This window comes from Callithrix jacchus, chromosome 17 (genome assembly GCF_049354715.1).
Source record: "Callithrix jacchus isolate 240 chromosome 17, calJac240_pri, whole genome shotgun sequence".
Taxonomy (NCBI): domain Eukaryota; kingdom Metazoa; phylum Chordata; class Mammalia; order Primates; family Cebidae; genus Callithrix; species Callithrix jacchus.
The window spans coordinates 40591178-40606092 of NC_133518.1; the positions used below are offsets into that span (position 1 = coordinate 40591178).

At 35.8% G+C, this 14915-nt stretch overlaps 1 protein-coding gene across 1 annotated transcript in view; it reads right to left on the reverse strand.

The window, feature by feature from the left end:
* The window catches only part of DIPK2A (divergent protein kinase domain 2A), a 28865-nt gene that overhangs the window by 6121 nt on the left and 7829 nt on the right, over positions 1–14915 (reverse strand). Inside the window, exon 2 of the mRNA XM_002759519.5 lies at positions 448–751. Within this exon, the coding sequence (XP_002759565.1) occupies positions 448–751 (304 nt within the window). The remainder of the gene's footprint in view (positions 1–447; positions 752–14915) is intronic.

Here is a 14915-nt window from a genome sequence, read left to right on the forward strand (position 1 = left end):
CTAAGAGTTCAACTTATGATTCTTCATTGTTGCAATGGTGCAAGTGATACTCATTCAATACAAACCATATTTCAAGAACCCATACAACCATTCTGTTTTTCATTTTCAGTACAGAATTCAATATATTGCATGAATATAATTATATTCAAGTTTATTATAAAATAGACTTTGTCTTAGACAATTTCCACCCTAAGTTATGATGTCCCATAGGTTAGATGTATTTCAAATTACAGTATTTCCAACTTACAATGATGTTATCAAGATGTAATCCCCTACTAAGTCAAAGAGTATCTGTATTTGTTTATTGACAGTGGTTATATAAAGCAAAGAAAGACACTTAAAGTTGCCATCTAAGGAGGAAATTCAAAACTCATTTCATACAAGTATAAACATTATTTTAACACAGGAAAAAATGAGTATTAAAAAATCTAAAAATTATATACTTACTTTGTCTAATTAATCTTTTGTCAGCAACCAAAACATTTTCAGCATCCACAATGATTACCTTCCCATCTCTAGGACCAACTGCAAAATTGTCAAAGCTGACGTCCAGGAGGTAGAGTGCAAATTCAAAGTCATTGTTTGTAAGCTGTTCTGCTATTTCCATTAATTGCCAAGCGAGGTCAACTCGTTTCTCCCATGGCGCATTAAAGTAACTCCAAAGTTCTTCTCCAACATAATTTACAGCCACCATTCTTCCACAAGCTCCAAGATACTTTGCAAATGGCCAACCTTCATCAGACGGAAAACTCTACAAAAGAATTGTCTTAATATTATAAGAGATTCTGATGAAGATATCCTCAGATTCTTTAGTAGAGATTGCTACTAGTATGAATCTGGATTTTCTTATTACATTCAACAGTTTATTAGAGATTAACTTCATTTTTTCCTAACTCATACCAGTACTATGGACCCTAACTCATACCAGTACTATGGACCTGAAAAAAAATTTAAATAGATAACTTTACATTATAAAGCTAAAACAGAATGACAAGTCTTTTTTATCAAAATCTAAGAACTAAACTGATCAACAAAAGGGAAGATACTGTCTTTATTATCAAATTTAAAAGTATTCATGCTTTCCTTTATCTTTTTCACTTGCGTAAACATAATCAACCAATCCTTTCATTTAAAAAGACAGCACCGCAGCCTATTAACCGGCAGTTATTTACCAGTTATCGTGGCAATTAAGGATGACCAGTCTCTGTTTAGTCATGGGCTTTTATTTTAAAAGAGGAGGCAGACACCGAACAAATAATTATGAATATGAAAAGTATTAGTTACTAAGCAGTGGTACAGGTCCCAGAGAAGCATTTAGTAGGGGCTTACTTAGGCAGGAAAGCAGGTGGCAGACTTCAGGGAAGGATTCTTTTTTTTTTTTTGGAAACAGAGTCTTGTTCTGTCTCGAGGTTGGAGTTCAGTGGCGTCATCTCAGCTCACTGCAACCTTCACTTCCCAGGTTCAGCCATTCTACTGCCTCAGCCTCCCAAGTAGCTGAGACTACAGGAGGCTGCCACCATGACAGGTTAATTTTTGCATTTTTTACTAGAGATGGGGTTTCACCACATTGGCCACTATGGTCTCATCTCCATCCCCTGACCTTGTGATCCACCCGCCTCAGCTTCCCAAAATGCTGGGATTACAGACATAGTGAGCCAAGACACCCGGCCCGGGGAAGGATTCTTGAGAGGTGTCTTTTACCCTACATCCAAAGGTTGGGAAGGGACAAACTGATATCCTATTAATGCAACTTCCACTCTGAGCACATCTGGTCCAAGTTCATCTTGTTCCCCTTTCCCAGCCATATTTTCTGTTCTCCTTGGCCCAGCCTCAAAATTATTCTCATCTTAGCAAGGTTTTCTAATGGATTTTAAAACTACTGAGAGGATTATCATCTTAAATAAAAAAAAGAAAAGTCTTCCATGACCATGAACAGTCATTTTTCACCTTAGGTAAAATAATAGGCTTTATCTAAGATACTTTCCACTGCTAAAATATGTAACTGGAAAATGAACATTGGAGAAAAAAAGGAATCAATAAATGCGTATGTTCTGACTGCTCTATCAACCAGCTGTTCCCCCATCTCTCCCCTCTTCCTGGGCTTCCCTGTTCCCTGAAACACAACAATATTGTAACTAGGCCTGTTAATCCTACTATGACCTCTAAAGTGTGCAAATGAAAAGAGCTGCAGGTCTCTCACTTGAAACCAAAAGCCAGGAACAATCAGGCATAGTGAAAAAGCACATCTAAAACTGACGCAGAAAGCTAGGCTTCTTAAACCAAACAGCCAAGCTGTGAATGCAAAGGAAATGTTACAGAAAGAAATTAGAAGTGCTACACAAGTGAACACACAAATATTAAGAAAGCGAAACAGCCTTATTGCTAATAGGGAGAATGTGTTAGTGATCTGGATAAAAGATCAAATCAGTCACAACATTCCCTTAAGACAATAACTAATCCAGAACAAGAACCCAAGTCCCTTCAAATCTATGAAGGCTCAGAGTTCCAAAGAAAAGTTTGAACCTAGTTAGTTAACACAGTTTAAAGAAAGATTCATCACCACAATATAAAAATGCAAGGAGAAGCAGCAAGTGCTGACGTAGAAACCACAGCAAGTCATCCACAAGATCTAGGTAAGATAATTAATGAAAGTGACTAATGAACAGATTTTCAATGTAGGTAAGACAGCCTTCTATTGGAAGAATATGCTCCCAGGACTTCTACAACTATAGCAGAGAAATCAATGCCTGGCTTCAAACCTTCAAAGCAAAGGGCAGACTCTTATTAAGGGTTAATGCAGCTGGTGACTTTAAGTTGAAGCCAATGCTCCTTTACCATTCCCCAAATCCCAGAACCCTTCGAAATACTTTAAACCCACCATTGAGATCTACTGCTCAGAAAAGAAGGTTCCTGTTGCAACATTATTGCTCATTGACAATGCACCTAGCTACTCAAATGCTCTGATGGGAAGTGCAAGGAGATTCATGTTGTTTTCACGCCTGCTAACACAACATCCATTCTGCAGCCCACAGATCAAGGAGTAATTTCAACTTTCATGTCTTATTATTTAAGAAATACATTTTATAAGGCTATCACTGCCATATACAGTAATTTCTCTAATGGATCTGGGAAAAGTAAACTGAAAATCTTCTGGAAATAATTTGCCATTCTAGATGCTATTAAGTGTATCTGTGATTCATGGGAGAAGGTCAAAATATCAGTATTAACAGTGAGAGTCTGGAAGTAGTTGATTCCAAACCCCATCGATAACTTTGAGGGGTTCAAGACTACAGTGGAGAAGTAACTACAGACAGAGTGAAAACAGCCAGAGAACCAGAATTAGAAGTAGAGTTTGAAGATGTGGACACTAAACTACTGAAATCTCATGATCAAACTTGAACAGATGAGGAGTTGCTTCTTATGGAAGAGCAAAGAAAGTGGCTTCTTGAGATGGAATCTAATGGTAAAGATGCTGTGAATACTGGTGAAATGGCAACAAAGGCCTTAGAATATGACATAAACTTAGTTGACAAACAGCAATAGAGTTTGAGAGTACTGACTCCAATTTTGAAAGAAATTCTACAGTCGGTAAAATGCTATCAAAAACATGGCAAGCTACAGAAGAATCCTCCACGAAAGGAAGAGTTCATTGATGCAGCAAACTACTGTCATCTTATTTTAACAAATAACTGTCCTGCTCACCCTGATCAGTCAGCAGCCATCAACATTGAGGCAAGACCCTCCAGCAACAAAAAGATTACAACTCACTGAAGATCTAGCTCAGATGATAGTTAACACTCTTTAGCAAAAAAATTATTTTAACTAAGATATGTATATATATTTTAGACATGATGTTTACATACTTAGTAGACTATAGTATAATGTAAACAGAACTTTTATATGCACTGGGAAACCAAGAAATTCACGTGACTCACTTTATCATGATGTTTGCTTTATTGAGGTGGTCTGGAACTGAACTCTTAATATCTCCAAGGCATGCCTGTATCAACATGGCCTACTCTATTGCTAGAAACTGAATAATCTACAATTTAGTGACTACAAAATGAGGCTCTTCTTGTAGCTCTTAGAAAAATGGGCAATATTAATTTTACCCTCAGTTTTATAAAACTGTCCAAATGCAATATATCCTTGCATTAGTTTTTATCAACTTTAAAACAACAAACAAATTGAGAATTATACTTCATCCAGAATCACCCAATTTCAATTGCTCCCTTTCAACTATACCAATGCACAATAACTGTACTTGTAATAAATTTCTATAATAAATTATAGTAATTTAATTGATTCCATTTTAGTTAGGCAATCATATCTACTGGTTCTTTAGAAATTAGAGGTAAACACATTTCTAATTTTGTACCTGAGAATTTTAAAATTTCTTTTGGGCATCAAAAAAGAAGAGATTACTCGTGTCCAATGTGCAGTACAAAAACTGTTGAGGAACCAAACACCATTCTCAGCTATTTCCCCCGATTTAAAATACCTCCATGACCATGAAAGTTTTGTTAGACAATTACAAAAGATTTAACTATTTCCCAGAAACATTCCTGTATAAAGACCCTGACATAAAAATGACAGGACTAAAATAATATGTAAGATTATAGTTTTGTCATGCAAAAAGTAAAACAAAATACTCCTCCATACATTATTGGTATATTATTCCCATGCCATATTGTAGAACAGATACAAACTTATCTTTGTGAAAATAAAATGGTCATTGACAATAGTAGAAAAGGGGAACCTTGCCAACATATGCACATGTACAAATGCTTCCTTGTTTTTGGAACCTTTCCAACTGACAAACGACAGTCAAAACTACACTTCATTACCCAAGTTCCCCATAGAAGTGGGTAAAATATATGAACAAATGTCACATTGAGAAACTTTATATCCATAGAGTGCTTTCTGACAGTGTTAACTGAAATTCTGTTATGCCTCATTTTAGGAAGAGCACTATAGTTCATTCATATAGTTTGCTACCCAATCTTTTGGAGGAACTTTAATAAATAAATTCACTCCATTTGCTCAGATGACAAGAATATTTCATTGTCTAATCAAAATAGTCAGATTTCATTACTGAGAATACAATTCTATCAAATACACTGTAGTCCAGAGAAAATGCTCAAGGAAAGCCAAAGTAATTGTAATTTGCACTTAATGCACTTCTGGCTTAGAAGCAAATTACCATGGTCAAGCAGAGTTTGAGAGACAAAATTTATATACATTAGAACTTTGATTTATTAAATATATCAAGCAGTAAGAAAACAACTTATTCCTGATTATCAAACTCTCACAGTACATAAAACTCATTAGGTAGGATAGAAAGTTTACTGCTAAGGTCTACATTTTTCTATTTATAACAAAATTTAAAAATCAGATTTTTCAAATTGTCCAGCACAAGCATATAGTTTAAAGTAATCTGAAATAAAATGTGATTATTTTAATAACTTATTTATAATTTAAAAAAAGTACAAATACTTTCTAATTGAAGAAAGGCATATTTAAATTTAGAATGATACCAATCCTAACTGGATTGAAGGCACTTCACTTAATTTTGCAAGGCTTTAAATCAGGATTGAATTTCTGTCATAAAGTGTAATATGTAAAGTTCATAAAAGTAAATATTAGTTTAAGGTTGTACAAAGGCCCAACTTTGTACTTTACTATAATTGAAATTTTTTTAAAAAATTAAGTTAGTAATAACTAAAGAAAATATCTTTAGAAAACAGCATGGTGGTTAGGTGCGGTGGCTCATGCCTGTAATCTCAGCACTTTGGAAGGCCAAGGTAGGCAGATCATGAGGTCAAGAGATCAAGACCATCCTGGCAAACATGGTGAAACCCTATCTCTATTCACACACAAAAAGTGGATGGGTGTGGTGGCACATGCTTGTAGTCCCAGTTACTCGGGCAGGTGAAGCAGGAGAATCACTTGAACCCAGGAGGCGGAGGCTGCAGTGAGCCAACATTGCGCCACTGCAGTCCAGCCTGGCAACAGAGTGAGACTCCGCCTCAAAAAAAAAAAAAGCAGCATGGTTAACTGCTGAGAGCTAACAAATATTAAATGTTTTCATTTTTAATTTACAAAGCGAAATTTGTTTTGAATATGAAACCTAATACAAATCACCACAACTAGGCATCTTTTTAAAATTTGGTAACAAAACCATAACCTACTTCTTGGATGGCATACAACTCAAATAATACTAATAACAATACTGTATGCACTGACAGTATCTTAAAGCCAAGATTTCTGGAACAAAACCACTAAGGTAACCTTAAGAGATGATATATAATGTACAGAACAAATATTAAAGACTGGACAATTTAGCAACCTTATTCTTTTTATAGGAATGTAATATTTCATAAAATTTCTATATTTAAAGGCCAATATAGTATATAAGTAGAATAATGAACCTAAAATTACAATGCTAGATTTTGAAGTCCCTTCCACCCCTACATCTCACTAGCTATAACCATGGCAAAGCAGCAACTTCTTTGAGCTTTGGTTTCTTCCTCTGTAATAAAACCGGAATAATATTTGTATCACCATATTCATCAGGGCAATATAAGGATCAAAGAAAAAAGATATGAAAGGTAATTTGTAAATTTAATACTACTTAGAGTAAGGAATTGTTTACCAAAGTATTTATACTTTCTTTTTAAAAAATTATACTTTAAGTTCTGGGATACATGTGGTGAACGTGCAGGCTTGTTATATAGGTATACATGTGCCATGGCGGTTTGGTGCACCCATCAACCTGTCATCTACATTAGGTATTTCTCCTGATGCTATTCCTCCCCTAACCCCCCAAACCCCCAACAGGCCCCAGTGTATGACGTTCCCCTCCCTGTGTCCATCTGTTCTCATTGTTCAACTCTCACTTATGAGTGAGAACATGTAGTGTTTGGTTTTTTGTTCCTGTGTTAGTTTGCTGAGAATGATGGTCTCCAGTTTCATCCATGTACCTGCAAATCATCCTTTTTATGGCTGCACAGTATTCCATGGTGTATCTGTGCCATATTTTCTTTATCCAGTCTATCACTGATGGGCATTTAGGTTGGTTCCAAGCCTTTGTTATTGTGAATAGTGCTGCAACAAACATACATGTGCATGTGTCCTTAGAGAAAAATTATTGATAATCCTTTGGGCATATACTTAGTAATGTGATTGCTGGGTGAAATGGTATTTCCTGGTTCTAGATCCTTAAGGAATTGCCACACTGTCTTCCATAATAGTTGAACTAATTTACACTCGCACCAACCGTGTAAAAGTGTTCCTATTTCTCCACATCCTCTCCAGCATCTGTTTTTTCCTGACTTCTTAATGACTGCCATTCTAATTGGCGTGAGATGGTATCTCATTGTGGTTTTGATTTGCATTCTCTAATGACCAGTGATGATGAGCTTTTTTTCATGTTTGTTGGTTGCATAAATGTCTTCCTTTGAGTAGTGTTTATTTATATCCTTAGCCCACTTTTTGATGGGGTTGTTTTTTCCTTGTAAATTTAAGTTCCTTGTAGATTCTGAATATTCGTCCTTTGTCAGACAAACAGATTGCTAAAATTTCTCCCATTCTGTAGGTTGCCAGTTCATTCTGATGATAGTTTCTTTGGCTGTACAGAAGCTCTTTAGTTTAATTAGATACCATTTGTCAATTCTGGCTTTTGTTGCCATTGCTTTTGGTGTTTTAGTCATGAAGTCTTTCCCATGCTTATGTCCTGAATGGTATTGCCTAGATTTTCTTCCAGGGTTTTTACAGTTTTCGGTCTAACTTTAAGTCTTTAATCCATCTTAAGTTAATTTTTGTATACGGTGTGAGGAAGGGGTTCAGTTTCAGTTTTCTGCATATGGCTAGCCAGTTTTCCCAACACCATGTATTAAATAGGGAATCCTTTCCCCATTTCTTGTTTTTGTCAGGTTTGTCAAAGGTAAGATGGTTGTAGATGTGTGGCATTATTTCTGAGGACTCTGTTCTGTTCCATTGGTCTATATATCTGTTTTGGTACCAGTACTATGCTGTTTTGGTTACTGCAGACTTGTATTACAGTTTGAAGTCAAGTAGTGTGATGCTCAGCTTGGTTCTTTTCACTTAGGATTGTCTTGGCTATATGGGCTCTTTTTGGTTCCATATGAAATTTAAACTAGTTTTTTTCTAATTCTGTGAAGAAAGTAAATGGTAGCTTAATGGGGATGACATTGAGTCTATTAATTAATTTGGGCAGTATGGCCATTTTCACAATATTGATTCTTCCCATCCATGAGCATGGAATTTTTGTTTGTTTGTTTGTATCCTCTCTTATTTCCTTGAGCAGTTGTTTGTAGTTGTCCTTGAAGAGGTCCTTTGCATCCCTTGTAAGTTGTATTTCTGGGTATTTTATTCCCTTTGCAGCAATTGTGAATGGGAGTTCACTCATTATTTGGCCCTCTATTATTGGTGTATATGAATGCTTGTAATTTTTGCACATTGATTTTCTATCCTGAGACTCTGCTGAAGTTACTTATCAGTTTAAGGAGATTATGGGCCAAAATGATTGGGGTTTTCTAAATATACAATCATGTCATCTGCAAACAGAGACAATTTGACTTCCTTTCTTCCTGTTTGAATATCCTTTATTTCTTTCTCTTGCCTGATTGCCCCGGCCAGAACTTCCAATACTATGTTGAATAGGAGTGGTAAGAGAGGGAATCCTTGTCTTGTGCTAGATTTCAAAGGGAATGCTTCCAGCTTTTGCCCATTCAGCATGACACTGGCTGTGGGTTTGTCATAAATAGTTCTTATTCTATTGAGATACATTCCATCAATACCTAGTTTCTTGAGTTTTTAGCAAGAAGGGGTGAATTTTACCAAAGGCCTTTTTTGCACCTATTTAGATAATCATGTCCTTTTTCTCATTGGTTCTATTTATATGATGAATTATATTTATTAATTTGTGTATGCTGAACCACTCATGCATCCTAGGGGTGAAGCTGACTTGATCATAATGTGCTGCTGGATTTGGTTTGCCAGTAGTTTATTGAGAATAATGTTTCACATCGATGTTTATCAGGGATATCGGCCTGAAATTTTCTTTTTTTGTGTGTCTCTGCTAGGTTTTGGTATCAGGATGATGCTGGCCTCATAAAATGAGTTAGGGAGGAGTCCCTCTGGTAGAATTCAGCTGTGAACTCATCTGGACCGGGACTTTTTTTGGTTGGTAGGCTATTAATTGCTGCCTCAACTTCAGCCCTTGTTATTCGTCTGTTCAAGGTTTCAACTTCTTGCTGGTTTAGGCTTGGAAGGGTGCAAGTGTCCAGGAATTTATCCATTTCTTCCAGGTTTACTGGTTTGTGTGCATAGAGTTGTTTGTAGTAATCTCTGATGGTAATTTGTATTTCTGTGGAGTCAGTGGTGATATCCCCTTTATCGTTTTTTATTGCATCTATCTGATTCTTCTCCCTTTCTTTTTTATTAATCTGGCTAGCAGTCTGTCTATTTTGTTGATCGTTTCAAAAAAACCAGCTCCTGGATTTATTGATTTTTTGAAGGATTTTTTGTGCCTCTAACTCCTTCAGTTCTGCTCTGATCTTAGTTTTTTCTTGTCTTCTGCTAGCTTTTGAGGTTTTTTGATCTTGCTCCTCTAGTTCTTTCAATTCTGATGATACAGTGTTGATTTTAAATCTTTCCTCGCTTCTCTGGTGGGCATTTATTGCTGTAAATTTCCCTCTAGACACTATTTTAAATGTGTCCCAGAGATTCTGGTATGTTGTGTCTTCATTCTCGTTGGTTTCGAAGAACATCTTTATTTCTGCCTTCATTTCATCGTTTGTCCAGTTGACATTCAAGGGCCAGTTGGTCAGTTTTCATGAATTTGTGTGGTTAGTTTCTGAATTCTGAGTTCTAATTTGATTGCGCTGTGGTCTGAGAGACTGTTTGTTATGATTTCTATTCTTTTGCTTTTGCTGAGGAGTGATTTACTTCCAATTATGTGGTCAATTTTAGAGTAGGTGCCATGCGGTGCTGAGAAGAATGTATACTCTAGGGATTTGGGGTGGAGATTTCTGTAGATGTCTGTTAGGTCCACTTGGTCCAGATCTGAGTTCAAGTCCTGGATATCCTTGTTAATTTTCTGTCTCGCTCATCTGTCTAATATTGACAGTGGAGTGTTAAAGTCTCCCACTACTATTGTGTGGGAGTCTAAGTCTCTTTGTAGGTTAAAAATTTGCTTTATGTATCTGGGTGCTCCTGTATTGGCTGCCTACATATTTAGGATCGATAGCTCTTCTTGATTCATTGATCCTTTTACCATTATGTAATGCCCTTCTTTGTCTCTTTTGATCTTTGTTGGTTTAAAGTCCATTTTATCAGAGACTAGGATTGCAACTCCTGCTTTTTTGTTTTTTGCTCTGCATTTGCTTGATCAATCTTCCTCCATCCTTTATTTTTAGAGGAGCTACTACCATTCCTTCTGAAACTATTCCAAACAATCCAAAAAAAGGGAATCCTTCCCAAATCATTTTATTAGACCACCATCATCCTGATACCAAAATCTGGCAGAGACTCAACAAAAAAAGAAAACTTCAGGCCAATATCCATGCTGAACATAGAGGCAAAAATTTTCAATAAAATACTGGCAAACCAATTGCAACAGTACATCAAAAAGCTTATCCATCACCATCAAGTAGGCTTCATTCTGGGATGCAAGGCTGGTTCAACATATGCAAGTCTATAAATGTAATCCACCACATAAACAGAACCAAAGACAAAAACCACATGATTATCTCAATAGATGCAGAGAAGGCCTTCGACAAAATTCAACAGCACTTTATGCTAAAAACTCTCAATAAACTAGGTATCAAAGGAACATATCTCAAAATAATAAAAGCTATTTATGACAAACCTACAGCCAATATCATACTGTATGGGCAAAAACTGGAAACATTCCCTTTGAAATCCAGCACTAGACAAGCATGCCCTCTGTCACCACTCCTATTCAAGATAATATTGGAAGTTCTAGCCAGAGAAATTAGGCAAGAATAAAAAAATAAAGGGTATTCAATTAGGAAAAGAGGAAGTCATATTGTCTCTGTTTGCAGATGACATGATTGTATATTTAGAAGACCCTATCATCTCAGCTCAAAATCTCCTTAAACTGATAAGCAACTTCAGCAAAGTCTCAGGATACAAAAGCAACACGCAGAAATCACAAGCATTTCTATACACCAATAATAGACTAACAGACAGCCAAATCAAGAGCAAACTCCCATTCACAATTGCTACAAAAAGATTAAAATACCTAGAAATATAACTAACAAATGACATAAAGGACCTCTTCAAGGAGAACTACCAACCACTGCTCAAAGAAATAAGAGAGGACACAAACAAATGGAGAAACATTCCATGCTTATGGTTAGGAGGAATCAATATCGTGAAAATGGCCACACTGCCCAAAGTAATCTATAGATTCAACACCATCCCCATCAAGCTACCAATGACGTTCTTCATAGAACTGGAAAAAAACCCCTCAAACTTCATATGGAACCAAAAGAGAGCCTGTATAGCCAAGACATTCCTATGGAAATAGAACAAAGCCAGAGGCATCATGCTACCTGATTTCAAACTATACTACAAAGCTACAGTAATCAAAACAGCATGGTACTGATACCGATACAGACCACAGAACACAGGCCTTAGAGGCAACATCACTCATCTACAACCATCTGATCTTTGACAAACTTCACAAAAAGAAGCAATGGGGAAACTATTCCCTGTTTAATAAATGGTGTTGGGAAAACTGGCTAGCAGTGTGCAGAAAGCAGAAACTGGACCCCTTCCTGACACCTTCCACTAAAATTAACTCCAGATGGATTAAGGACTTAAACATAAAAACCCTAGAAGAAAAGCTAGGCAAAACCATTCAGGATATAGGCATAGGCAAGCACTTCATGACTAAAACACCAAAAGGATTGGCAACAAAAGCCAAAATAGACAGATGGGACCTAATTAAACTCCAGAGCTTCTGTACAGCAAAAGAAACAATCATTAGCGTGAACCAGCAACCAACAGAATGGGAAAAAAATTGTGGCAATCTACCCATCTGACAAAGGGCTAATATCCAGAATCTACAAAGGACTAAAACAGATTTACAAGAAAAAAACAAACCCATTCAAAAGTGGGAGACAGACACTTTTCAAAAGAAGACATATATGAGGCCAATAAACACATGAAAAAGTGCTCATCATCACTGGCCATTAGAGAAATGCAAATCAAAACCACATTGAGATACCACCTCATGCCAGTTAGAATGGCAATCATTAAAAAATCTGGAGACAACAGATGCTGGAGAGGATGTGGAGAAATAGGAACGCTTTTACACTGCTGGTGGGAGTGTAAACTAGTTCAACCACTATGGAAGACAGTGTGGTGCTTCCTCAGGGACCTAGGAATAGAAATTCCATTTGACCCAGCAATCCCATTACTGGGTATATACCCAAAGGATTATAAATCATTCTATTATAAGGACACCTGCACACGTATGTTCATAGCAGCATTGTTTACAGTAGCAAAGACCTGGAACCAACCCACATGCCCATTGACAATAGACTGGACAAGGAAAATGTAACACATCTACACCATGGAATACTATGCAGCCATAAGAAACGATGAGTTTGTGTCCTCTGTAGGGACATGGATGAGTCCGGAAACCATCATTCTCAGCAAACTGACACAAGAACAGAAAATCAAACACCACATGTTCTCACTCATAGGCAGGTGCTGAACAATGATAACATATAAACACACGGAGGGGAGTATCACACACTGGGCTCTGTTGGGGGGTGCCAAGGGAGAGGAACAAAGGTGGAGGGTGGGGAGGTCAGGGAGGGATAACATGGGGAGAAATGCCAGATGTAGGTGACGGGGGGGATGGAAGCATCAAATCACATTGCCATGTGTGTACCTATGCAACAGTCCTGCATGTTCTTCACATGTACCCCAGAACCTAAAGTACAATTAAAAAAAAAAAAAAGAAATAGAGCCAAGAACCACCAAATTAGAGAAACATCTTTACTGACCTCTAGTAGTTTCTAATTCATAATGGAATATATAGACTAGTCACCAAACTTTTAAAATAACTGATGCTATGAGAAATGTAGAGAGCATCCACAAGCACTAAGAAATTTAAAAACTGGAAACATGAACACACTTTTTTAACACACTTGCTTTTTAATTTATTATTAAGCACAAAACAAATTCCAAATGCTGATATAACCTATAATCTGCTTAGATAAAAATCAAATATCATATTTTATGTGATCAATAAAGGAAATGTAAAATCAAAGAAATTTAGAGTTTAATGGTACCTCAATTGTAAGTCCAGTTCAATCTTATTAGGACAGTGTTAAATGATTTACCTGAAGTCACACAGGTAGTAAGAAGCAAATTCAGGCCAAGCTATCATTATTTGTGCAAGAGTTGAAATGGATTCAATATAACCCCTCAAGCCAATATCCTTCTGTTGAAGTAAAGGCATATAGTCTTTATTAGTTTGGGGCATTTTTTTGTTTTGTTTTGCTTATTTATGATTTAAGAATTTTTCAGATATTATAAAGGTAACAATTTATATACTACATAGAAGCATTCCAGAAGCAAACCTCATGCTGGAAAAATAATGTAAGATTATTTACCCTAAGTGCTCTCCATCTAGGATGAGACCTAAAGAATGAGTTTAACATTAAGCAGACTGGAGATGGGGCAGTTTAGGCATATGTTAAAGCCAGAAAGTTATCTTCTCAGAAGTGAATAAAAGACCAAAGTAGCTTCAGTGAAATAAATGAGGAAATGGCTTTAGGTAATGGAATCTGGAGACTGAAGCAAGGACCAGATCATGCTGGGACTTACGGAATCAAACAGAACTCTTCAACACATATAGCGTGGTCTATATGTCATGCAAAAAACAAATATATGTCAAAATCTTAATGTTCAGGATTATTTTACATTGAAATCAACCAATATACTGTGGTATGTTATTAAAAAAAATTTTTTTTAAATATCAAAGTTACACCCTTTGATCAGTATCCATCAGCCTACAGTTAATAAGGCCATTTTATTCTACCATGCCATAACACAGTCATGAAAAAGGTGGACATGTAATATATGAGTAAAGATACATAAAAGAATACATTTTATTTATTTTTATTTATTTATAAACAATAAACGACATGAGACTAATAGATTAAAATAGTCTATTAAAAAGTGCTTGTATTTTTTCTCCTACATGATCAAAAATAATGTATACTAAATTTAAAAGATCAAAATTCCTTTTTTACAAGAAATATGTTTTATAATAATTCATAACCTCATATTTTATTAAAAGGAACACAGCTTTGCAGTTTACTTTAAGAGAGTAAATAGAGATGTGTTACCATGAAAGACTAATTTTTTTAAGTTGAAAGTTCTTAGTATAAACAAACTAATTTCAAAAAAAATCTATTAATAAAACATACAATCTAAAATCTGAATAGCTATTTTCTACGTAACAGGCATTTTTACAAAAAAAATTACAAGGTTTAAGCTTGAACAAACTCTTAGAAAGTATATGTTATCAAAAGCATAGAAAATGTTTAGAGGTTCAACTTAAGTTTTAAAGTTATTTTTTAAAGCCCAAATTTGAATGAAATCCCATTGTAGTAACGCATGTTATAACAGCTGTTCATAGAGATTAGTCAACTGTACTGGTGACAGATTAATGTGTTCACAGTTTGGTGAACTATCTGGAGGGGAGATACAGTAAAATTACTAGAATGATTTAATGGTTACTGAATTATTGCTAAAATTCCTGTAAGATCATAGCTTCTTAACTTATACTGCTAAGTAACAGCCAAAATCCATTGTAAATACTGTAGAAGCTTAACAATTTCAAG